This window comes from Tachysurus fulvidraco, chromosome 11 (genome assembly GCF_022655615.1).
Source record: "Tachysurus fulvidraco isolate hzauxx_2018 chromosome 11, HZAU_PFXX_2.0, whole genome shotgun sequence".
Taxonomy (NCBI): domain Eukaryota; kingdom Metazoa; phylum Chordata; class Actinopteri; order Siluriformes; family Bagridae; genus Tachysurus; species Tachysurus fulvidraco.
This window is the reverse complement of record NC_062528.1, coordinates 12,067,529-12,091,541: the sequence shown is the minus strand read 5'-3', so window position 1 is coordinate 12,091,541 and position 24,013 is coordinate 12,067,529. Positions and strand designations below refer to the sequence as shown.

At 38.5% G+C, this 24,013-nt stretch overlaps 1 protein-coding gene across 2 annotated transcripts in view; it reads left to right on the top strand.

Annotated features, from left to right (window-relative positions):
• Nucleotides 1–1,161: 1,161 nt before the first annotated feature.
• The window catches only part of nf1a (neurofibromin 1a), a 55,499-nt gene continuing 32,647 nt past the window's right edge, over nucleotides 1,162–24,013 (top strand). The window contains exons 1-34 of one of the 2 annotated variants that reach the window (XM_027148141.2): nucleotides 1,162–1,446; nucleotides 4,501–4,644; nucleotides 5,202–5,285; nucleotides 6,340–6,530; nucleotides 7,324–7,430; nucleotides 7,560–7,627; nucleotides 7,719–7,794; nucleotides 8,503–8,660; nucleotides 8,946–9,119; nucleotides 9,250–9,378; nucleotides 9,608–9,682; nucleotides 10,040–10,171; nucleotides 10,870–10,995; nucleotides 11,209–11,322; nucleotides 11,444–11,523; nucleotides 11,625–11,748; nucleotides 12,327–12,573; nucleotides 13,178–13,251; nucleotides 13,332–13,415; nucleotides 13,503–13,847; nucleotides 14,529–14,668; nucleotides 14,936–15,058; nucleotides 15,215–15,298; nucleotides 15,387–15,503; nucleotides 15,861–16,042; nucleotides 16,241–16,452; nucleotides 16,534–16,695; nucleotides 17,320–17,423; nucleotides 17,606–17,741; nucleotides 18,982–19,044; nucleotides 21,887–22,045; nucleotides 22,138–22,235; nucleotides 22,555–22,701; nucleotides 23,225–23,371. In XM_027148141.2, the coding sequence (XP_027003942.1) occupies nucleotides 1,387–1,446; nucleotides 4,501–4,644; nucleotides 5,202–5,285; nucleotides 6,340–6,530; nucleotides 7,324–7,430; nucleotides 7,560–7,627; nucleotides 7,719–7,794; nucleotides 8,503–8,660; nucleotides 8,946–9,119; nucleotides 9,250–9,378; nucleotides 9,608–9,682; nucleotides 10,040–10,171; nucleotides 10,870–10,995; nucleotides 11,209–11,322; nucleotides 11,444–11,523; nucleotides 11,625–11,748; nucleotides 12,327–12,573; nucleotides 13,178–13,251; nucleotides 13,332–13,415; nucleotides 13,503–13,847; nucleotides 14,529–14,668; nucleotides 14,936–15,058; nucleotides 15,215–15,298; nucleotides 15,387–15,503; nucleotides 15,861–16,042; nucleotides 16,241–16,452; nucleotides 16,534–16,695; nucleotides 17,320–17,423; nucleotides 17,606–17,741; nucleotides 18,982–19,044; nucleotides 21,887–22,045; nucleotides 22,138–22,235; nucleotides 22,555–22,701; nucleotides 23,225–23,371 (4,466 nt within the window). In that variant the 5' untranslated portion in view covers nucleotides 1,162–1,386. The remainder of the gene's footprint in view (nucleotides 1,447–4,500; nucleotides 4,645–5,201; nucleotides 5,286–6,339; nucleotides 6,531–7,323; nucleotides 7,431–7,559; nucleotides 7,628–7,718; nucleotides 7,795–8,502; nucleotides 8,661–8,945; nucleotides 9,120–9,249; nucleotides 9,379–9,607; nucleotides 9,683–10,039; nucleotides 10,172–10,869; nucleotides 10,996–11,208; nucleotides 11,323–11,443; nucleotides 11,524–11,624; nucleotides 11,749–12,326; nucleotides 12,574–13,177; nucleotides 13,252–13,331; nucleotides 13,416–13,502; nucleotides 13,848–14,528; nucleotides 14,669–14,935; nucleotides 15,059–15,214; nucleotides 15,299–15,386; nucleotides 15,504–15,860; nucleotides 16,043–16,240; nucleotides 16,453–16,533; nucleotides 16,696–17,319; nucleotides 17,424–17,605; nucleotides 17,742–18,981; nucleotides 19,045–21,886; nucleotides 22,046–22,137; nucleotides 22,236–22,554; nucleotides 22,702–23,224; nucleotides 23,372–24,013) is intronic. The other variant, XM_027148142.2, reaches the window with a different exon arrangement.

Here is a 24,013-nt window from a genome sequence, read left to right as displayed (position 1 = left end):
ACACTGCTGAACTCTACACTACACTGTTAGAACACTGTATGTATAATTCTACAGAAGTTATTTTGTACATACAGTAATGTACATATTACTGTTATTATTGTATTTTTATACTCCTCATTCTCTACACATATTGCGCTTTATATACATCTGCACTATTTTATTTATGTGTATCTATATATACCCTACTGTACATTCTGCCTAATAGCCTTTATATTTATTCACTGTACATATGTTTACATATATATCTATATATTACATGCTGTACATATGCTACATATTTATCTGCACTTGTCTATTTGCACAATTGCTACTCTTTGCACTTCTGGTAGATGCCAAACTGCATTTTGTTGCTATGTATCTGCACTTTGCAATGACAATAAATCAATCAATCAATCAATCAATCAATCAATCTATCTATCTATCTATCTATCTATCTATCTATCTATCTATCTATCTATCTATCTATCTATCTATCTATCTATCTATCTATCTATCTATCACATGTTTTTGAATATATATTGCCAATGGAAAAACCTACAAACAAGACTAAGTAAACTTAGAAAGTTGACTTTAACTTATATTTATTTAACTGATGCTGTATTGCCTTTTGGTCCTAGTATTGCATCCGGATGTACTGCTGCGTATATCTGATAGGCTACAAAATAAAACAGATTTGAAGAGCAGTCTACTTGATAAAGGTCAATTAGCAGTTAAACTCATTCATTTGGGAACTATAATGATGATGATGATGATAATAATAATAATAAAAATAATAATAATTTATTATTATGATAATAATAACAGAAATAATTATAATAATACTAATACTAATACTAATAATCTATTATTATTATTAATAGTAGTATTTGTATAATAATAATAATAATAATAATAATTATTATTATTATTATTATTATTATTATTATTATTGTTGTTGTTGTTGTTGTTGTTTGTTAAATCCCTGCAGTTACTCCAGGGCCAAAGGAAATCTTGTGTAGGAGTTAGCTGAAAAATGTAGTGACCTGAAACCTTATGAATCGATAAGTTACAACAAGAGAGTTATTTCTTTGGCCTCGTTCTGTTTCCTTTTTATAAACGCGGTCTCCACTCAGAGCCCCATCTATTAAACACGATGTACCAGTCGGCCCAACACCGACGCTAGTGCGCATGCGCAACGCCAGTTTGGCGAGAGAAGGAATCAAACTTCCGGTCGTGTGTCATGGCGGCGCGGTGGAGTATACTTGAAGCGAAAAAGCTAAACCCTGCCACTTATGCTTTTTCGCTGTGAGGTTTCGCGTGTTCTTGGGCTGGTTAGTGTGCTGGAATAGACGACGCGGTTGTGATTTAGGGCTGCCAGCTGAGGGAGCGGTTTGTATCCGCCTGACCATGGCGGCACACAAGCCTGTGGAGTGGGTCCAGGCCGTGATTAACCGATTCGACGAGCAGGTAAAGGGACAAATGTCGCATGGCGGTGTTTAAAACACACTCAGCACTCAAGACACTGTTTATTTATCTGTAGTGTTTTCAGTTTGACTTGTGCCTGATGCTGGGAGAATATAAAGATGCTCGTATAACCGTGTGGAACAGTCATATAGTCTGTCAATAGTCTCTAATCCTACATGTATATAAACTATAGTGTACTATATAATGTCAGGAAATGGTGTGTGTGGTAAAAACACCTCGGTGTGTTGTTGTTATAAACGGGTTTGACTAACAGAAGCTAGCTAACACACGAGTCTACACGGTTTCACGGCTTAGGATTTGGCTTTTATTCTGTAACGTTTCTCGTCTCTGAAAAGTCTAACGGCAAACAGGAATGTTGTACGGTTTGTGTTTTGGGTGTATTTATGATTTATTGTTTATTTGGCGTGGCATTAGAGCCTTGAGAGAGTAGAGTTTACACTGTGGCTAAATATAAACAACGGTCGCGGCCACGCACTGTGTGTTGACAAGCTCGGCTCTGCCAGGCAGCTGTGTTAGCTAGCTAATGTTTGCTAGCTAGCTAATGTTAGCTTGCTAGCTAGCTGCGGTATTAGCTTGCTAGCTAGCTAATAGATTGTTAGCTTCCCGTTCAGTAAGAAGCATCCAGGCTGTGGATTAGATTGCTTTTAGATTAATATTTTTCTCACTACCCTTCAGTATCTAATTGAATAAAACACTTACTTTAAATATATTTAAAAGGGCGTTTTTATTTTTTAAACTTTAAGTAAACTTGAGCCAGGCGAGAACAAGCTGGCTTTGAGATTTAGCATGTCAGGCTTTAAGTGTAACTTTAATGAATTATTCCAAGCAGCTTTCTTTCTGATTTCCTTCCCAGAGCCACAATAAACCAGTGAGTTCAGTGGCTATTTCATTGTGCTTGTGTAGGGGCTTAGTGGCTGACCGAGGCTCATAAGAGTTTGATGAAAATGTAATGAGGGATTTGTTGTGTGTGTATTGTTAAGCCAGCTTAGAGCTTTTTAAATTCAGAAGACTGTGAAACAGTTGTTAATTTAAGTTAATGTGCAGTCCATGCCTCTCTGTGCCCTCTACTCCTGTCTAATTTGTTTTAGGCTCTGGGTCAAGATATTGTAGTGTTGCAGGAATAAATTACAACTATGATGCCACAAATCTCACCAGCATCACCTTTTATTTACACCGAAATAGTCGTGGTTACATATTAATATACATATATATTAAAAGCCTCTTTTTCTTCATGCTTTTTGGGTTGTGATTAGAGATGGGTATTGCCGTGTCAGCGATATGAATCCAGAAAGCACCTTGAAACAATGACCTCACAAATGCCTGTGCATGGTCATGGAAAACCAATCTGTCCTCTCTGGGGAAGGTTCAGACAGCTCAGAAACAGGAGCTGGTAGATTTGTATTCTATGAAGTTAAATTGATGTGAATCACAGCTTTCTGAAATTATAGACATTGTACTTGTTTTGTCAAACACTGTAGAGGCTTTAAGCATTTATCCAACAGCTCATTATTCTACTTTTGTCAGATGTTCTTTTATAGTGGATGGAATTGCTAAAATACATATTTTAAGGCTGTATTACAAATGATTATTTTTCCAACGTTCAATCACTTTTAGAAGGGAGGAAGTTTGTTGATAAATTTAAGTAAAATATTCTTTGAAATGCAGAGATGGCTAAATTGAATTCTACTGAATTTAAACTTAAAACCCCAGAAAAGGTTCATTTGTGTGTGTGTGTGTGTGTGTGTGTGTGTGTGTGTGTGTGTGTGTGTGTGTGTGTGTGTGAGTGAGTGAATGGGGCAGTTTGTTATTGATCTTGCGGTTCATTAAATCACATTCATGTAGTAAAAATAAGTGCAGAAATATTTCAGTTCGATTAATTACAGTGCAAAAATTCCCACATAAGGAAAGCCATAGGGATTAAGTTATTTTACTTGGGTATTGTGTCTATATGGTTATATGTAATATCCATACTGCACTGAAGTGCATGTAAGGGAAATGATTGTGACCTTTGTGGAATTTTAAACCGTGCCTGGGAAACAAAGTGCTCGCTGTCTCTTGGCATCCTGCATTAAAATGGATGTCAACAGGGTTGGGTGTGTGTGTGTGTGTGTGTGTGTGTGTGTGTGTGCGCGCACACGCCGGAAGCCTGACTCTTCTCTGGTCTTGGGACTTTCATTTGCAGCCACATGCTTTTCCCTTAGGGCTATGCAATGGAGGAAAGAGAAAGACAGAGAGAAAGAGAAAGAAAGGGAACCCCAGGGGCCACCTCTTCTCACTTCCTGACTTTTTGAAGCATCCCGTAGCCACTTATGTAGCCAGACTTAGCTGAGTCTTGAACTATCCATATCAGCTGTTTAGTACAGTTGGTAAAACAAACAGAAATGTGCAGCATATGTTTCAAATGTAATATCTGTTAGCAAACCCCTCCTTGGCTGTTTATTTACTAATCATTTCTAGGACTGTTAGTATTGTTGCATGAGCTTGTTTTATTTTCTAAAAGTATCTGGTTTTTTTAAATTCCTGTACATGTTCTGGACCGAGAGCTTTATGCAGACTGCTTTTTGACCCAGAAATGTAAAAGCAGTGTGCAAGAAACTGATTCCACATCAGGGAGCATTTAGCAGTAAGAAAGTCTCCCCACCCCCACCCCCTCAGTCTCCTTACGGTTCATTAACGCAGCCAGGCTTAGTGTGCTTTCTGCACAAATGCTACAGCATGTCTGGCTCCAGCATGCTGTGTCTGTGTGTATTAGCAGATGTGTTGACTTGCAGGTGTGCAGTGGAGCTCTGAAGGCAGGAATCACAAGTCTCTGTGCACTTTAATTCCTTTGTTTTAGTTTCTTAGGTGTGGGAGGTTGTGTTTGGAGAGGACGGGTGGGTCTGTGTTGAGCATGGTTTTGTTCTGTCCCATATGTCGTACTGTGGCTTTCTCACACTGTTTTATTTGTGCTTCACCATCATTAGCCACCTGAACACACTTTAAAGAGTGTGCTGCAAATATCATATGTTTCTCTTTTTTTACATATATTTTTTTTAGCTTCCTATTAAGACAGGACAGCAGAACACTCACACCAAAGTCAGCACAGAGCACAACAAGGAATGCTTGATCAACATCTCAAAATACAAGTTTTCCCTCGTCATCAATGGCCTGACCAACATCCTCAAAAATGTTAACAATATGGTAAGATCATGTGCTTGTTCTGTTACATATACATATCTTGGCTTGTCCCATGTTTTGGTTGACCGTCAGTAATAAAACATTAGCTATCGTCATATTTAATATTTACAACAATTTTCCTTCAGTGACTAATAAAGTTAGTTTGGTGTTATATTTGAAATGCTTGCAATAAAAAAAAATCTATTAATGTATTATCCAGTTGTCATATATTCTGAAAAATAATAAATATATCAAATTAACATTTCTTTTTAAAAGAGAATTTAAGAAGGGGTAAAGGATAGTAATATCAGATAAGCAGCCACATTAACTTGCCTGTCAAACAGAGATGAGGAAAAACTGCACACGCACACACTAAATCCTTGTCCCAGCCTAGTGATTTGCCAAGTCTTAATTTGGGATTGTTGAAACCATATGATGACCTCGTTCCCACACAGAAAGTCTACACTATGATTACTGGTATCATGTGGAGTGGTATGAATTTGATTGACAGATTTGAACCTGGTCCAGATTCTCTGACCATTGTATATGTTCAATAGTCTTTATATATGTTTCCTTCTTAGCGGATAATTGGCGAAGCTGCCGAAAAGAACCTCTACCTCTCGCAGCTTATCATTCTAGACACTCTGGAGAAGTGCTTGGCAGGGGTGAGTAGCCAATCATGCAGCAATCATGTTGACGGCAGTCACCCAATTACATACAAAGTTAAAGTATTTTGTACCAGTAGTGTAAAGTTGACCGAACAAATTACACCATGTAAACTGGGAAGTAAATATGAAATACGGAGTAAAAAAAGGTAACTTGAAGTGATTCAAAAATCTGTGTCCATCTTAAATCACTCTTCTGTCTTGCTCATGTCTCAGAAACAGGGGTCTGTTCCTACAATTACAGCTTGTTGTCTCTTCTTGTCCAGAAAGACTACCCTGACTATGCCTGCACAGATTACATTTGCAGATGTTTCCTCGTCTTGAGTTAGAATTTTCTTTGCTTCCAGAGGGATTGACAGGATTTTCCTCTATAGATATTTTATTAATGCTCTGTCAGATATGAGACAGCTGTTTCCCTTCTTCAGTTAGTCATTACTTTCTGTTTAGAAAGATTATTCTATCGCAGATGGGTGGGTTTGATGAGTTTTGCTAGGATGCTGAATTTTGCTTTCAGTGTGAGCACATGGCTCCATTTATGAGTTTGCGTATGCTCCTTTAAACATCTAAGTCTTATCGGTGAATTTCATTTCATGGGCATTTATAAGAGCTAGGATTGTTTATTTGTAGAGGAGTTTGTTGGTAAGAATGATCAAGAAATGTGGGGACTTTTGCATTTGAAATAAATAATTTAATTCACTTTCCTGGAAAAATTAAAGTGTAGAATGAAAGTTACATTTAACAGATATAGCTCCCCATTATTATGGAGATATTAGACATCCACTACTGGAGAAAATATTCATATTATACAGAGTAAAAATTCTATAAAGAAGAAATTGGAGCTTTCTCTATGGTACTATGAAGGTTTCATGAATAAAAAAAATTCAAACTTTCCATGTGTTCTTTCCATAGTAATAACTGGAGTGATATCAGACACATGAAATTTATGCAGAAGCCATAAACTAGTTAGGCCACAGGTTTAGTCTAAACTTGTTTTCCAGATGTTAGGCAGTCATGTCGTGTGTGTATGTGTGTCTGTGTGCGTGTGTGTGTCCAGCAAACCAAGGACTGCTTGCGTCTAGATGAGGCTATGCTGGTGAAGCAGTTGCTCCCTGAGATCTGCCACTTCCTGCACTCATGTCGTGAGGGGCAGCAGCACGCCAACCAGCTGCGCAGTTCTGCCTCAGCCGTGCTCTTTTCTCTTAGCTGCAACAACTTCAGTGCTGTCTTCAGCCGCATTTCCACCAGGTATTGATTTGGGTGTACGTCTGTTAACTCTATACGCCTCCTTAAACATCTAGCACAATCATATACACACCCTAAGTAGGGTGTAGGCACATATCCATAATCAAGTCATGGACAGTAGTGATGGAATTTATGACTTGAGTGCTCTTACAAATTACCGGTTATTTATTTACCACAATTTATTTCCACAATTAAGCAATAGTCCTGAATTTGGTTGCGTTTCCTGCCCAGGTAGCATGCAGGCTGAGTCAAGACATATGGATGGGGTTAGAAATAGTGTAGACCATTGTTCTTACACAGTTGTTACACAGTGCACAATCCTGTGAATGTCTCTGGCTAGAATAACATTTAGAGCAGACATTCAGGCATTGCACTGATTGCAGTGATGGCCTGACAAAGTTTTTTGTATTCTGCCTTTAAACCAGCTTAATGGCTTAATAAGGAGACATGCAGCAGCACCAAACACAAAATTAATAATACATTTGAATTATCTATGACATTAGAATGTTAACATGAACTCATACAATTTAGAAATTGATCATTTATTTGTTTATTTTAAATAATGTTTCCCAAGTCACACTAAGTCTTCTGAAAATGAATTCAAGTCTTGGATTCGTCTATGGTCTTGACTTGGGTGTGAGTGTGATGACTTGGATTCAAATTAGAATTTTTGGCTTACCCTTGAGGCTAAGCATTTGCGTGTGTGTTTATCCAGCTAATTCTTGTGAATCTGATGTACAGTATGTTTTTCATTACATGTTGACACTTGTTTATGCCTGTCGTGTCCTGTTTGCAGATTACAGGAGCTTACAGTTTGCACAGAAGATACCGTAGATGTCCACGACATAGAGCTTATTCAGTACATCAATGTTGACTGCTCCAAGTTAAAGAGATTACTGCAAGGTAAACCAATCTTTAATAATTAACAGATTTTCTTATTACATAGGAGACTTTTAGGCTCTGTTTGTCTTTTCTCGTCTTAAGAATCATCTAAAATCATCTTATTAATACATGGCATCTGTGTCTGAACAGAAACTGTACTAAAATTTAAAGCTTTGAAGAAGCCCGCACAGCTCGCTGTCATCAACAGTTTGGAGAAGGTCTGTGAAAAATATTTTTTATTTCTTTAGCAGTTCAGTAATGTAGCACGTGCTCGATTAATTATTTGTCCGTCTTGGGTTTGCTGTTTAGGCTTTCTGGAACTGGGTGGAGTTTTATCCTGATGAATTTACAATGCTCTACCAGAGACCACAGGCTGATATGGCAGGTAAGTTGATCAGAAGATTTACGGATGAAGTCTTAATCCAGAAACATGCACTTTGTACATCCACTTTGTTTATTTGTTTATAAATGATTTGTGCTGATTTCTGTTTGCATGTTTAGACATTAGTTATTTCACTGGTAGTCTCTGTCTGAGTGAGTTATTACAATGCATTAGACTTAGAATTCAAAACGGAGCCAAAATGAATCCAAACTGGTATAGTTTGTTTCTGATTAAAAATAAATAAATAAATAATATAACAAGGCTGATCAATATGCAATGTTAAGAGGTTCAACTATTTAAACTATGCACTGGGGAGACACTGACCTACTCAGTTCTTTTTCTGAGAGCAGTTTAAATTTCAAGCATTTGACTGTATTTCTGTTTAATTTCTTGACCTGTACAGAAAGCACACCAGCATGCATACATAACCTGTTGACATGTTTATTAAAGTGGTCGTTATAATGACAGCAGACTTACTGACACAGTGTACTCTCACTGTAGTCCCCTTGAGTACAGTGGCTTATAACCAGCTTATGCATACACTCAGTATGTGCTTTTAGACCGCATGCTTATAAAGCATTTGGCATTTGTTTTTGTAAACATGTATCTACTTGGGCAGCACAGATCTCCGGTCTTACACGTGGGTTTTTTGTGAGTTTTCTCCCTCAGCCTTTATGAAAGCTAATCTATACAGTTCTCTATTTTACACAGACTCTGCAGAGAAGCTCTTTGACCTGGTAGACAGTTTTGCAGAGAGTGCTAAGAGGAAAGCTGCTGTTTGGCCGCTGCAAATTATCCTCCTCATTCTCTGCCCTGAGATCACACAGAGCATCTCTAAAGAAGTGGTGGAGGAGAGCAAGGTTAACAAGGTCACCTCTCTCTTTCTCTCTTTCTGTACCTTTATAATACACACAAAAAATTGATTACATGTTTCAAACATTTATATCAGTTGTTATGCCTGTGACCATCTGTTGTACTGCAATGCCTGTTTTTCATGCTGACTTCTTTGGTTCCGTCTCAGTTCCATTAGTATAATTTGCTGTCTTCTGACTTTTATTGTGTCGGAAACTTTTTTCTTTGCTTGTCTAGATTTCCAGAAGAGAAAATAGTTTCAGACAGACTCAGATTTATTTGAATGTGCTGTTTCCATGCAGAAGTTGTTTTTGGAGAGTCTAAGGAAGGCTCTGGCTGGTCACAGTAGCAGCAAGCAGTTGACTGAGAGTGCAGCCATCGCCTGTGTAAAACTGTCTAAGGCCTGCACGTACATTAACTGGGAGGATCATTCTGTCATTTTCCTTCTGGTGCAGTCTATAGTGATCGACCTCAAAGTAAGTTTATCAGTATGTGATGTTTTCCGGTCAAATCCATTTCCTGAAAGAACCGAACTGTGAAAAAGATCTTTGTGTGTTGGTATGTATGCATGAGTTTAACCTCCGTCTTGTGTACATGGACCCTCAGGCTCTCCTGTTTAACCCTACTAAGCCGTTCTCCAGGGGCACCGGGTGCCAGAGTGCTGACGTGGACCTGATGATCGACTGCTTTGTGTCCTGTTTCCGCATCAGCCCACACAACAACCAGCACTTCAAGGTCAGCTGCGCTCTCGCAGTGCTGGCTTTCAAAGTACTGAATAATTTTTAGCAAAATATGCTGTACCGTGACTGGTCAAGGTGAAGTGTTTATTTGTAAATTAGGAACATTTGGATTGGTTAATTTTTAGATCTTTGTGTTTATTTTGGTGTGTTTATCGATCGGTTAGTTTTCTTAGTATTGCCGCGCGTATGTTTTGGTAGGTAAACTCCCTTGTCACTTGTTTCAGGTCTGTCTGGCTTCCACCTGCCCACCCACCTTCCATTTTGTCCTGGTCAACTCTCTGCACAAAATCATTACTAATGTGAGTATACATGCAAAAAGGCAGACTACAGCAGTCATGTGGAAGAAATAGTTTATTACGCCGTATACATTTATTGCAGTTTTCATTTTGTCTCCTTGTTCTTATATTAATCTGCATTTCTTGAAAAGGGCATATATATACAGTGCAATGAAAATAAAACAAATAATGTGCTGAATAATTTTGAATGCTCATATAAAAATTCCATTAACATATACCAGTTCATTATAACAGTGAGCGTCAATGTGCAAGGTAGTTTACAGCTTAGATATAGTGTGTCCTTCTTTTTAATGATCCACAACATACAAGGACTTTTGTTCTTGTTACCATCTCTGTTTTGTATCTTCCTCTAATGTACAGTCTCACTTGGATTGGTGGCCAAAGATTGACACAATCTACTGCTACTCTGGAGAACTGCGTGCCATGTTTTCAGAGACACAGACCAGAGTCATCCAGAGCCTTAGTGCCCACGCACCACTAAGGATGACTCCAGTGAGACATGCTCTCCTTCATACACTTGAATGTTTTATCATAAAGCACTACACAGTGCATGTCGAACTATACATGACTCTTTAAGTATTTAAGAGTTAGGTTTGGCTGAATAATTTACAGACAATAGTATTCATTCAATATGTTGGTATTAGCTTCACTCTTTACCATCTCTAACCTTCATCCTCACTTCCTATAAACCACACGAGCAATAAAATCGCTTATTCATTTTGTGCATTTATTTTTCTACTTTGTTTTAAGATTTTGACCAATTTTGGATACAGACAAACATTTTAAATTGTTTTAAATATTAAAACCATTTTGGTAACAATTTTTAAGAGACATCTGATAGGCACTTTTCAGATGAGTGTCTCTCCCGCAAACCCTAGTCAGTATCTAAAAGAAATCAATTGTCAATTTTATTTAATTCTCTACAATAAAGACCAGAGATAAACCCTTTAATAAGACTTTAATACATCCCTGGTACCTGTTCAGAATAATTTCAAATGACCATATAGTGAAGTATCTAAGTTTTATAACAATTTTAACGAATAATCAAAGAAACGTCAGCAGGGATATACTTGGATAATTAGGAATATGTCTACATCCAGTGATTTACTTCTGAATGTTATCCTACAGATTTTGATGAACTAAGTGTTAAGTATTGAAACATTGAATATGCATAAATATTTATTTTACAGAGTTTGACATTCAAAGAGAAGATGACCAGTCTGAAGTTTAAAGAAAAGTCTGCAGATCTGGACTCGCGCTCTCTTCTTCTAGCCCTGGTCAAACTCATCCATGCTGATCCCAAACTAATGCTACATGTGAGTGTTTATCACCTGGTTCTGACACCCTGCTCACACTGACTTAATTACTAATGAAAGTCTAACAAAGCTGATGGCTCTTTAGTAATGCTAATTATTCAGTTCAATACAGTTCGGGTGATGCGTATGGATACCCAGTTTGATTGTAGCTTGTTGTTTTTGGAACAGTAATGCAACATGTCTGTAAATGTGTGTGCCTGTGTGTTGTATCAGAACCCTGGGAAGCAGGGCCAGGAGATTCAGAACAGTACAGCTGAACTCATCATAGGTCTGGTCCAGCTTGTGCCCCTGACCCATACTTCAGAGCTCTCCCAGGAAGCCATGGAGGTAAACAACTATATTTCTTCAATTGTTGTGATTTTATTTATTCATTGGTTTTTGAAGATGTTTTTCCCAATTTGTCAATGTGTCAAGTATGATTTATTTTTTCCCGGTTTGTGTTCCTCAGGCACTTTTGGTGTTGCATCAGCCTGAGACCATTGAGCTTTGGAACCCGGATGCACCAATTGAGACCTTCTGGGACATCAGGTAAATCATTCAGTAAACAGCTTACTCCCATTAGAATCAGTCAGGGCTGTACTGGGAAATGTGTGCTTATGTGGGCTTGTCTTATTCTCTGAACCTCTCAGCTCTCAGGTCCTGTTCCTTATCTGTAAGAAATTGATTGGCCACCAAATGATCAACAGCACAGAGATCTTGAAGTGGCTGAGGGAGATTCTGATCTGCAGGAACAAGTTCCTCCTGAAGAACAAAGTGAGTGCACTAAACAGTACTCTTAAAAAAAAAAAAAGATCAAAACTTCAATCTCTGTTTTTAACTTTTGCAGTTTGTACATAGTTAGTACTACTTAAATATGATTATAATCCTTATTCCCCAAAAGAGGACACTGCTTTTCAAATTACTGCCATGCTGTATTATCTGACATTAAGTAAAAAAAAAATATCTGTCCTCTGTCATAAGTTGCACTCGAACACACTGTGAAGATGTATGTATAGTCTATGACCGGAAAGTCAATATCCGGTATCGCTGAAAGAAAACCATATGTCTTTTGGGGCATATGTTTTCTGTCTGCAGTTCTGAGTTTTCCGTTTAACATTTTTGATTACATATACAGACTTACTGCTGCCTCCTGCTATGACGAGTCATTTCCTGTTACACAAGAGCAGATTGTTCATGCTTACCTTCTATTAGATGTGAGCAATGCTTTATGTGCAGATCTTTCCCCAATGATGTGAGATGACAGAAAATGATCCTTAGTCAACCTTGATTGGTGTTCGATCTTATCGTCTTTGTTTTATTCTATGATCTTCTTTTGTGACCCTAAACCACAGGAGAGCGCCACACAGGGGAGTCTAATCCCCATCAGCAGACAAGCACAGACCAAGCTGGAAGTGTGCCTGTATTCATTTCTGTGGAGCCCAGACGCTGAGGCTGTGCTAGTGGCCATGTCCTGCTTCCGGCACCTGTGTGAGGAGGCGGACATCCGCTGCAGTGTGGACGAGCTGCCCGTACACACAGTCCTCCCAAACTACAATACTTTCATGGAGTTTGCCTCTGTCAGCAACATGATGGCCACAGGTCAGTTTTAGACCCAGCACAGAGGTCCATGCAAATGTTTCGTGGAATCCTGGCATGAGCATTGTCGCTCATTTGGGGAAAAACGTGAACTCAGTACAGTGGAGTGGGAAGGTGTTTTTCATTAAAGTGCTTTCGCTTTAGATAGCATCTTTAAAACCATAGGGTTTCTTCTTGTCCCCTCTTCATCCTGATAAGATTTTTTTTTACATTGTTGGCACTTCTGTATATTGGTCAAGTGCATGAAAGTTTATTTTATAGAATGATATTATTCTGCTCTTACTTCTCAGTTTGATCTTCTTGGCTATTTTAACGCTCCATTTACACCATGTATTTAGTCTGTTAGGTTTCCCAGACAATCCTTTAAATAACACGCTTAATTATTCTGTCATTATTTAGTAAGGATAAAATAACCAAAATTTTATTTGCATCTTCTTATGATGTTGCACCTTGTACCAATAGTGCATTTTTAGTTCTGTGTAATTTTATTGGTCTTTTTTCTAGATAAATTATGAATGTTCTTTCACCCCAAAACTGCAGGGGGTGCAAACGTGTGCAGCTGACTGACTGTCAGTTTCTTTAACTCTGCCTGTGTGTGCACGTATAGGTCGTTCTACTTTACAGAAAAGAGTGATGGCCCTGTTAAGGAGGATAGAGCATCCTACAGCTGGCAATATAGAGGTGAACAGTACTTTTGTTTGAATTTCACACGAGTCGCTTTAGCTTTTGATGGTCTTAACATTTATGCTTACCAACCTCAGGCTTGGGAGGACACACATGCTAAATGGGAACAAGCAACCAAACAAATTCTAAACCATCCAAAGAACAAAGTTGAAGATGGTCAAGTGAGTGGCTTTGCATTTTTATTTCCACACGACTTTTGTTTTTTTTACTTTAATACATTTCTTACAAAGGCTCCTCATACTTATTAGGAGTGGATCAACATGACGGGCTTCCTGTGTGCTCTGGGTGGAGTGTGTCTGCAGCAACGCAGTACTCCCAGTCTTGGCACCTACAGCCCACCCATGGGGCCAATGAGCGAGCGCAAGGGCTCCATGATCTCCATGGGCTCGTGTGAAGTGAACAGTGAGACGCCCCTCAGCAGGTTCCTGGAGAGGCTGCTGTCCCTCATGGTGTGCACACATGAGAAAGTGGGTTTGCACATCCGCACCAATGTTAAAGATCTCCTGGGACTGGAGCTGAGCCCGGCTCTTTATTCTATGCTCTTCACCAAACTGCGCAACAGCATTGGACGTTTCTTTGACACCCAAGGGCCGGTTAGTCACACTAACTTAACAATACACCTTAATAGCTGGAAATATTTGGTGTGGACACCGTTTTAGCAAATGTAATTGTTAGGGTTTATTTATTGATTGCTCATTTTATATATTTTCTTAGATATTTTATGGTTTTAAGCATATTGTTTGTATGGTGTGGTGCTGTTGCACATGCTAAACTGGCTTCTACTTGAATGAATGTCTAAATAAAGATGCATTATTTATTTTCAGCACAAGGTGGCAGAGTTGTTGTTTCTCTTTCAATTCAGTGATTTACGATTTTACAAAATACTTTTGGAAATGCTTTATGTGAAAGTTCTCTTAACTGACATTAGTCAATACGTTAATTTACATGAACAGTGTATTACCTTCAGCTGTCATGCACAATAGTAACAAAGTTACTGGCACTATGTCCCTAATTCTTAATTACACATTTTTTAAAAGTAATAATCCAAACAAGCCAGGGTTCATACTGTATAATGAGTAAATCTGAACCACAGTGACCAAAATGAAGCAATACTTACTAACAACATTTTTGAGTTTAATTGAAGTTGAACAGCTCATTTGAATTGGTCTATTAATATTGAAGTGTATGGTTATTTAATATTAACAAATGCAGGAAATTATTTTAGGTTTACATTAGTTTACATTACAATAACTTCAGTGTGTTTCTTTCATCAGGTGCCGATAAATGACACAAATACTTTATTTGTGGAGCAGACTATTGCCATCATGAAGAACCTCCTTGACAGCCACACTGAGGGCAGCTCTGAACACCTTGGTCAGGCCAGCATTGAAACCATGATGCTCAACTTGGTCAGGTCAGACCTGCTGAAATATAGTAATTTTCAACATTGCAGTTTAGTGCTGTGACAAAACGTCATTAATGCTTTACAAGTATGTAGTTCATTTGCTCTGAAATAGTTAGTGAAATCACTCTATTAATATTATTACATGTCGGAAAATAAAATAAAATAGTAATAATTTATTTAGACATCAGTGATGTGGAATATCATTCGAAATTTAGCTTTGCTCAATTTAGCTTGTCTCTTGTAATGTCCTGGTGCATTTTGTCTTTGTCCCCATAGATACGTGCGCATTTTAGGGAACGGGGTTCATGCAATACAGATTAAGACTAAACTTTGTCAACTCGTGGAGGTTATGATGGAGCGCAGAGACGATCTCTCTTTCTGCCAAGAGATGAAATTCAGGTGAGGACCCTGTTAAGTATATCTAGTACTCTAATCAGTTTAAAGCTTTGAAATGTGTTCTTTATTATTTTCTCAATAGTGGATGATGACTAGTAAAGAGTCGTTGACGTGTCATAACGTGATTAGAACTTTTATATTTTTATATTTCATTCTTAGGAATAAGATGGTGGAGTATCTGACTGACTGGGTGATGGGCACCTCCAATCAGGCAGCAGATGATGATGTCAAATATCTCACACGGTACAATTTCTGAATTTTCTTTATAATTTGTAATTTGCAACTTCACCTTGGTAGTTCACACGAGTTCTTTGGTGTATTTGCTGCACAGGGACCTTGACCAGGCCAGTATGGAGGCAGTGGTATCTCTGCTGGCTGGTTTGCCGCTACAGCCTGAAGAAGGAGATGGAGTGGAGCTGATGGAGGCCAAGTCTCAGCTATTTTTGAAGTAGAAACATTGCCTTCTTTTAAGTTTCCATTTGCGATATCCCTTTATTCGGTCACATTATCGATTTCACATCATACTCCGGTTGTGTGTTCATTGCTGTGTGTGTGCACTTTGGATGGGTTAATGCAGAGAACAAATTCTGAGTATGGGATACCATACTTAGCCGTATGTCACTTCACTTAAGTTGTTTATATTTTCTAAACTTGTTAATTTTGTCATTTTTGGACTACCCTATTCATTTCAACTTGTATAAGACAAGTTTATATGTAAAGAAATGGAACTATTATCTGTATTTTTAAACTTCTGGACGATTATCTGTAGTCCTCACCTTTACATTAACTCTTTGTTGTTCTTCAGGTACTTCACTCTGTTCATGAACCTTCTGAATGACTGCAGTGAGGTTGAGGAAGATGGGCAACAGGTGGGCGAGAGAAAGCGTGGCATGTCCCGACGTCTTGCCTCACTACGCCACTGCACTGTACTTGCTATGTCCAACTTGCTCAATGCCAATGTGGACAGTGGCCTCATGCACTCTATAGGTCAGTGCTGACAAACACTGATAATTTGATAATTTAGCATTGTTAAAAAGACAACCTGATGGTGCTTTTCAGTTGGTGTGAGCTGCAGTGGGGCAAATTTAATTTTAATGATGCTGTGTTGACCCATTTTTTTTTCTTTATTTTCTGATAGTTATCTTGGCACTATCTCAAATGAGCTCCGTTTCTTTCTGTCTGTAGGACTAGGCTACCATAAAGACTTACAGACAAGAGCTACATTCATGGAGGTGCTGACAAAGATCCTGCAGCAAGGCACAGAATTTGACACTTTGGCCGAGACTGTTTTGGCCGACCGCTTTGAGAGGCTGGTGGAGCTTGTCACCATGATGGGGGATCAGGGGGAGCTTCCCATTGCCATGGCTCTGGCCAATGTGGTGCCCTGCTCTCAGTGGGTATGTAATCTCTGTACACTACCAAGGGTCAGTGGAAACCAAGTTTGGAATGGATATTGAGTTTGTTGGTGTCATCGGCAGGATGAGCTAGCCAGGGTTTTGGTGACGCTGTTTGACTCCAGGCACCTGCTCTATCAGCTGCTCTGGAATATGTTCTCTAAAGAGGTGGAGCTGGCTGATTCCATGCAGACTCTCTTCAGAGGCAACAGTCTGGCTAGCAAGATCATGACCTTCTGCTTTAAGGTAAATTGATGCTAATAAATTGATCTACAAAGAAATGTCCTGCAAAGCACTCTTGGATAAAAAGTACCACTACAAAAGAAAGTTTAAAAAAAAATAATGATGTCAAAATGCAAAGAAAGAAAAAATTCTAACAGTAGTCGAGTATAATGTGGATATATGACTAATATGATTAGGACATTATAAACTATAAACATTTACTGAGGAAAGCAAGCTAATTATACTTTTATTATCCACTAAATACTGTTCATCAAGCAATAATGAGGGCTCCTCTGTTGGACATGCTTCTGCATTGAGGAGTTTTAGTTCCTGATACAGTCATTTAAGATCAGCAACCAGCTCATCCATAGAAGTGCATTTCAAGAATTATTACCTCAGATTGCGTTCCAGTTCCATCACTATAAAGTGCACTGCTGCTTCCTTGAACAAGGCGTTTAAATTGAGTTTTAAGTCACTGTAAATAAGAGAATCTACCAAATGAATAAATTGTGAAGCTTCAGGGGAAAAAATGCAAATAGACAGAAGATTAAAGCTGATTTTGTCATTAGTATTAGGCGGCGTTCATATATCTCAACTCTGCACAAAGGACTGCTTAACCAAAGCATTTGATTGTGCTTACTTATGCAGGTGTATGGAGCTGCTTATCTTCAGAAGCTGCTTGAGCCTTTGATGCGAGGTGTCATCACATCTCCAGAGTGGCAGCACATCAGCTTTGAGGTTGACCCCACCAGGTACATCTGCCCTAGTACATGCAAATGAAGTGTAGCCCATCTTTATGCAAATTTATCCACTGTGGGACGAATAAATGATTAGCGTATCTGAAAAACTTACAGCAAGCTGAGATGCATTCTTGTTTTTTGAAGATTTTTGTAGTAATTCATTTTATTGCAATGATCTTATTTCTTTTTTGTAGACTAGAACCTCCTGAAAACCTGGAGGAGAACCAGCGAAACCTGCTGCAGATCACAGACCGTTTCTTTCTGGCCATCATTAACTCCTCTAGCGAGTTTCCTCCTCAGCTGAGAAGTGTATGCCACTGTTTGTATCAGGTATGCTCTGCTCTGTCCTCACCCACGCTACCTGGCACATCATACCAAGCTACCTCACATTTGCTGCTACATCACTCTGCTATCGGCTGCTCTCGATATGGAGAGCACGCTTAAAACTGCACTAACTGAAGCACTCACCCAGTTTTCCTGCCTCCATTTTATACACATGCAGCGTAAAGCCCATGTATAGTGTTTTGTGTGTGTCTGTTAGCATCACATTTTGTAGCAGTTTGGGATTTGTTAGGCAGGCATAGGCTACTACATAGGGTATTTCTATTCAGCACCAATCTACCCTTTCACTCATGTATGCTATAATGTCATTTCCAAAAGCTTGCATATAACATAAAAAGAAGAATATTACTTAATGTGCTTCAGTGAAAGGTGTAATAACATGAATATTTTAATCCTGTAAACTGCAAACCTCTTCCATTTAATTGTACTGTATTGCGCTAGGCCTTGCACACCTAAAATGGAGATTTGGCAACACTGATCAGCATGTCACATATGTTAAAGCACTCAGATTACATGCATTCTAAGTGGTTAGTTGCCCTCTCTGTACTTTTTACAAAAAAGTTACCATAATGGCCACCTCTTGCACAGAAACCTGTAACGATTTAACCAATGGTCTGATGCATTGATCTGTTTGGGTTGGTTGAAACTGCAGGGGAAGTAACCTGGCAGCAGCTGTAGGGCTGCATAGTGTGCAATGTGTGAAAAGCCTGAAAGCAGATGTTTGTGAACAGGAAGACCTGGCTAAAGCCCCAACACCTACTGCCTGTTTCCTTTCTGTTTACACTATGCATACTGTTCTCATTCAGCAGTCACTCATTCACCCGTCTGCGACTCTATGCTTTGCATTCACCAATGCATTAATTTTTTATAAAGGTTGCCTTCTCAGGGAAAAACTCAGTTTGACACCTTGTGGTTTCTTCTAATTTTGTATTTTGTAAATATGTAACATTTGTATGTTTTAAATCTCTGACTTTGTTTTTAGTAGTTATTCTGTAGTAAATAAGTTTTACAACATAGGCCTAAGTAGATGGTAAGTAATGACTGAAACCTAACGTTAAACCGTACAGTAAAACCTAGCATCCGTACAACTCACTATGTGCTTCAGATTTCCGAACCATTAAGCTCAGATGGAGATCTCTCCTGTATGTGTTTGCATTATGGCTGTGTGCGCTGTGCTTAATGTTGTGTAGCCGCTGCTGTGACTTCTGTGCCCATCTCTGCCCTGTAGGCTACTTGCCACTCCCTACTGAATAAAGCCACTGTTAAAGAAAAAAAGGAAAACAAAAAATCCGTAAGTCACCCAGAACTTTAATTTTTTTCCTAGCCACCATTTTTTTTATTCATTCTGGAAATCAGCAATTTATTTTGTTCCTTTTTTGGCTTTTTTTGCCTTAAACATGTTCATAAGCAACATGGCCCTACTAACCTCTTACTAACTTCAAAGTCATGGTTGAAACAGCATAGCTGTTTGGATCACCAGCATCCTGAGCTCTTCAGGTCTGGTTTGTGATGTTGAGAGGGCTGGCTGTGTGGAGGGCCAATGGGATTTGTCTGTATACAGATGAGGTTGACCATTGCCTGGATATTCTCCATAACATAGGAGCCATCACCTCTGCCATGGAGATCCTTGCACACCAGGAGAAAATAAAGGATGAAACCAGATTGCCCAAAAGTCATGTCATTTTACTGACCTTAGTATAACCCTGCTGTGGCAGATCAATGGACTGAGTGTATTATCATTAAACAACAAATAATTGCTAACCATTGAGAATTATAAACATGAATAACACTCTGAGATTTTGTACTTTGACTAGAATCTGGCTTTAAACTTCTTGTTTTGTATTGCCTGTTAAAAAGGGTCAAAGTTTCAAAGAAGCTGACCAACGACCTTATACTTGGTGTGCAATTAAATAAAACATGCTGTGTTGGTAATCTGGGTTTGGAGCAGTAGTTTCACTAGTCGTACACATGCATGAGCTATATCGGTGTGGTGATTATACTTACGGTGTGGTGTGTGTGTGTGTGTGTATGTATGTATGTATGTGTGTGTATGTATACACACATGCATATATGCTCTCTGTCTACTTTTGGTACAACTGAAAATTCATGCAATTATCAAATCATCCAATCATACCGCAGAAATCTAATGCAAACAGGCATTCCATTTTCACATGAAACATCAGAATAAAGAAAAATTGTGATCTCTGGGATTTTGATTGTGCTGTGAATATCGGTAATAGATGGGCTGGTTTGAATATTTCAGAAACTGCAGAACTCCTAGGAATTTTACAAACAGCAGTTTGTAAAACACAAAATTGTGTGAAAATACAACTATTACTGAGTGAGCAACAGTTCTGTCGATGGAAATGTCTTGATAAGAAATGTCAGCAGAAAATGGCCATATTTCCTGCTAGGAAATCTTGTAGTAATTCAATCAGTAGTTACAATCATGCTGAGCAGAAAATCATCTTAAACATCTAACCTTGCAATTGAAGGGCTGCAACATTTTTCAGTCCTTGTATGTATCTTGCATAGTTTTAGTAAGTCTGTGCCTATAATAGCCTGGTTGTACCACATCCACCTCAATGTGTTGTGCATTCTGAGATCTTTTTCTGCTCACTACAATTGCAAAGAGTGTTTGAGTTACTATAGACTTGCAGAGCTATACCAGCTGAGTCATCTCTGATCCTTTCAGCTTATAGGTGCTCTTCAAACAGGTTTCTTTTTTTCTTTTCTTTTTTTTTTTAAAGAACCCACCAGTCTGTATGAACTTTGTAGAATTTCATGTGTGAAATTCCAAGGAGCTCAGCAGCTTAAATATGCAAACCATTGATCTAATACCAACAACCATAATAGTACCAAAGTTGCAAAGGTCACATTTTGCCTTCATTATAATGTTTGATGTTTCCTTGCATTGTGTTGCTGCCGATTATGTAAACGCATGAACGAACAATTGCTTCTAATAAAGTTGGCGGTGAGAATTCTGATTTTCTGATATTCTGATTTTTATTATTATTTTGTTATTTAGATAAGTCGTGTATACACAGCTGGTCCAGGGGAAATATCCATTGCATGAATGTTTCACACTTTCTCACACTTGCATTTCTTGTCTCTGGTTGGTTACCATGTTTTCTCCACCACATCCCTTTTAAAATGTTTTCAATGTATAATTTGAGCAGAAACTTGTGAACAATTTTTTTTTTTTTTTAAGTGAGTGTTAGTGTTTTCATTTAATAGGCTTCTGCTTCTACAAACTTGGTCAAATAAATCTAATTTTCCTACAATACAATCTGTGGACTTTTAATTATACCATTGTGTAGGCCTATATATTTTGTAGCCAGAGTACTTGTTTGTTGTATAGTTGGCTGCTCGGGTTTAAACCACAGCCATTCGTGCCTTTTGAGCTAAGGCAGCAAAAGTTTGGCCTTACTCGCTGTCCAGCCATAGTGACACTGGCCAGTCATTAGTGTCTGAATTTTTCCATGCAGAAGAGGGCAGATAGCACTTTCCTCCAAGTGTGTTACACTGCTCTGTGTTGCAGAATGAGCAGCAGTTTAAAAAGCTGTGGTTGTCAGGTCAGGTTTCACATGTTTTAGAGGAAGCACACGATGAACTTAACCCTTCTGGTTGGTAGCTGTTATATGAAAGAGGAGATTCTAAATATGGAATACGTTTAGGCACACTGTCGTTTTAACTATGCAGACCTGTCTTTATTTATTTATCTTGTGATTTCTTGTCTGATCATCTTACATTCTTATTTGCTTTTTGCTTCAAATTCACTGGGCATTGTCTAACTTCTTGATTCATTCCATATCTTTCATTAACTGCTTTTATTTTCCCCATCTGCAGCAAAACACTGCTCACCGTCTCTATGGTATAATGTCTGTTTGGCCAACTAACTATGGGATTCTACATTGTTTTAATGATCTTTCTATAATAAATGTATTTTGTAGCTGAATTAACTTGAAAGTTAAAAAAAAAAAAAACTGGTTTAGCTTTGGTAGGTATTTTGTGAACATCAGGACCAGAGAACACTGTCTTTCTTTCTCTGCTAATTTCATTTTCCTTACCTAAACTTTTCCCCTTCTTTCTCTTTCCTTCCTCAACATTCTCCATTCACTGTGTCCATGCAGGTAGTGAGCCAGCGATTTCCCCAGAACAGCATCGGTGCCGTTGGTAGTGCCATGTTTCTGCGCTTCATTAACCCTGCCATAGTCTCTCCATATGAGGCAGGCATCTTGGAAAAGAAGCCTCCTCCTCGGATTGAGCGGGGGCTCAAACTAATGTCTAAGGTAAGGCATATAGCCAAGTGCTTGAGTTGCAGTGTGGTCATGCCTTATCTAAATTATTGCTAATCACTCTTTTGTTTTTCTCTCTCTCACAGATACTGCAGAGTATTGCCAATCATGTTCTTTTTACCAAAGAAGAGCATATGAGGCCATTTAATGATTTTGTGAAAAACAACTTTGAGGCAGCAAGGAGGTATGTATGTGTGTGCACAAAGGTCATTATTCACATGGTCCTACAGTGGGTTTTCTGTAGGAATTAAAAAAATTGGTGAGACATAATTCATACTGAGCAAATTTGAGTTAGTACTGGCCATGTGACGGGTATGAAGTACCATCCTAGCATGCAGATATATACAATAAAAGTTTACATAGGAGGCGGTTGGAGTGTGCAGGCATAGTTTAAAGATCCATACACCCTTGATTGCCTTTAAGAGTTTAAAACTATATTCATGCTTCGATGTCTTCAAGTGTACTGTTTATAACCTGTAGTTTCTTATTCCTTACTTGTGCAGATTTTTCTTGGACATAGCATCTGACTCTCCTCCAAGTGATTCAGTGAATCATAGCCTGTCCTTCATTAGTGATGGTAATGTGCTCGCCCTGCATCGTCTGCTTTGGAACAACCAGGAGAGGATTGGGCAGTATTTATCCAGCAACAGGTATGTTAACACAATGAGAAATAAACTATTAAAAGTAACAGTAACGCGCAGATTCAAAATTATGCTTGATGAAAGAATTGCATTTTCTATGCATCCTATTTAGTTAGTCAACACACTTGATAAATAAAAATATTAAAGCATATAGCTTTAAATAAGCATTGATTATGTACAGACTAGCAGAATGTATTTAAGATTATTTGATTTCCCATCACGTTTCTTGGCCTCGAACGTTCCTCCAGTTTCTTGGTGTTATCTCTATTCCTCTTCCCTTAAATGACTTTGTGCTTTAAACAGTACAGGCTGCTTGCATTTCTGCTTTTTTGTTAAGCAGACCTTTGCTGTACATTTACCCGAGTCAGAAATGTACTCAAAATATTGCTTGTTCTTCAATGTAGTTGTTTGCAAGTATATCATTTGATAGATTTATGCATTTTATTTATTTGTATTCACAAGGATGCACTAAATGTGATTTTTTTTTGTGTGTGTGTGTGTGTGTGTGTGTGCGTGCGTGCGTGCTTGTCAGGGACCACAAGGCTGTTGGTAGGAGACCCTTTGACAAAATGGCTACACTCCTGGCATATCTTGGCCCCCCTGAGCACAAACCTGTAGCAGACACTCACTGGTCCAGTCTCAATCTCACCAGTTCCAAGTTTGAGGAGTTCATGACCAGGTAATTCTCTGCTAGCTCTGTGCCCACTGTAGCTTTCATGCTACCATTTTCTCTCTTTAAAACGTTTTATGTAGAATTTTTTCTGATGCAGGTAGAATGCAACCAGTTTGGGGGGGAAGCAAACAAACACGGAAAAAAAAAAACATTTCCTCCAAAGGTTATTTCCCCTTACCTCAGACCCTGTAAAAATGCTTTAACTATCTTTGTTGTTAGTAAAAATAGATTGACACAATAGCTTAAATAACTTATCTGATATAAACAGAAGGCAGAAGTGGTGGCATTGTTTTTATAGCTACAGGGTGAGTGTCATGTGAGATGCCCTTTTTTCACATCAGCACAAAAGCTGTGTCTTCTTCAGTAGGGAAAACAGCCTCTGAATACTAAAGATTTTTAGACTCAGATCTAGTTCTGAAGGTCATGTCCCAACTTGAAATTGGCATGAAAGCCTTTCTGCTTGCACAGTTTCCCATCAAATATAAAATAAAATGAGCCAAGCCAAGTTTATGATTTAAGATACAAATTAATTTAAGTTCTTTTTAATGCAGCATCTGTAAAAACACATCTAAGTGCAACTTTATACACACCATACTGCACATGGACACTTTAAGGACAATCATTAAAACCATACGCATTTATGTATAT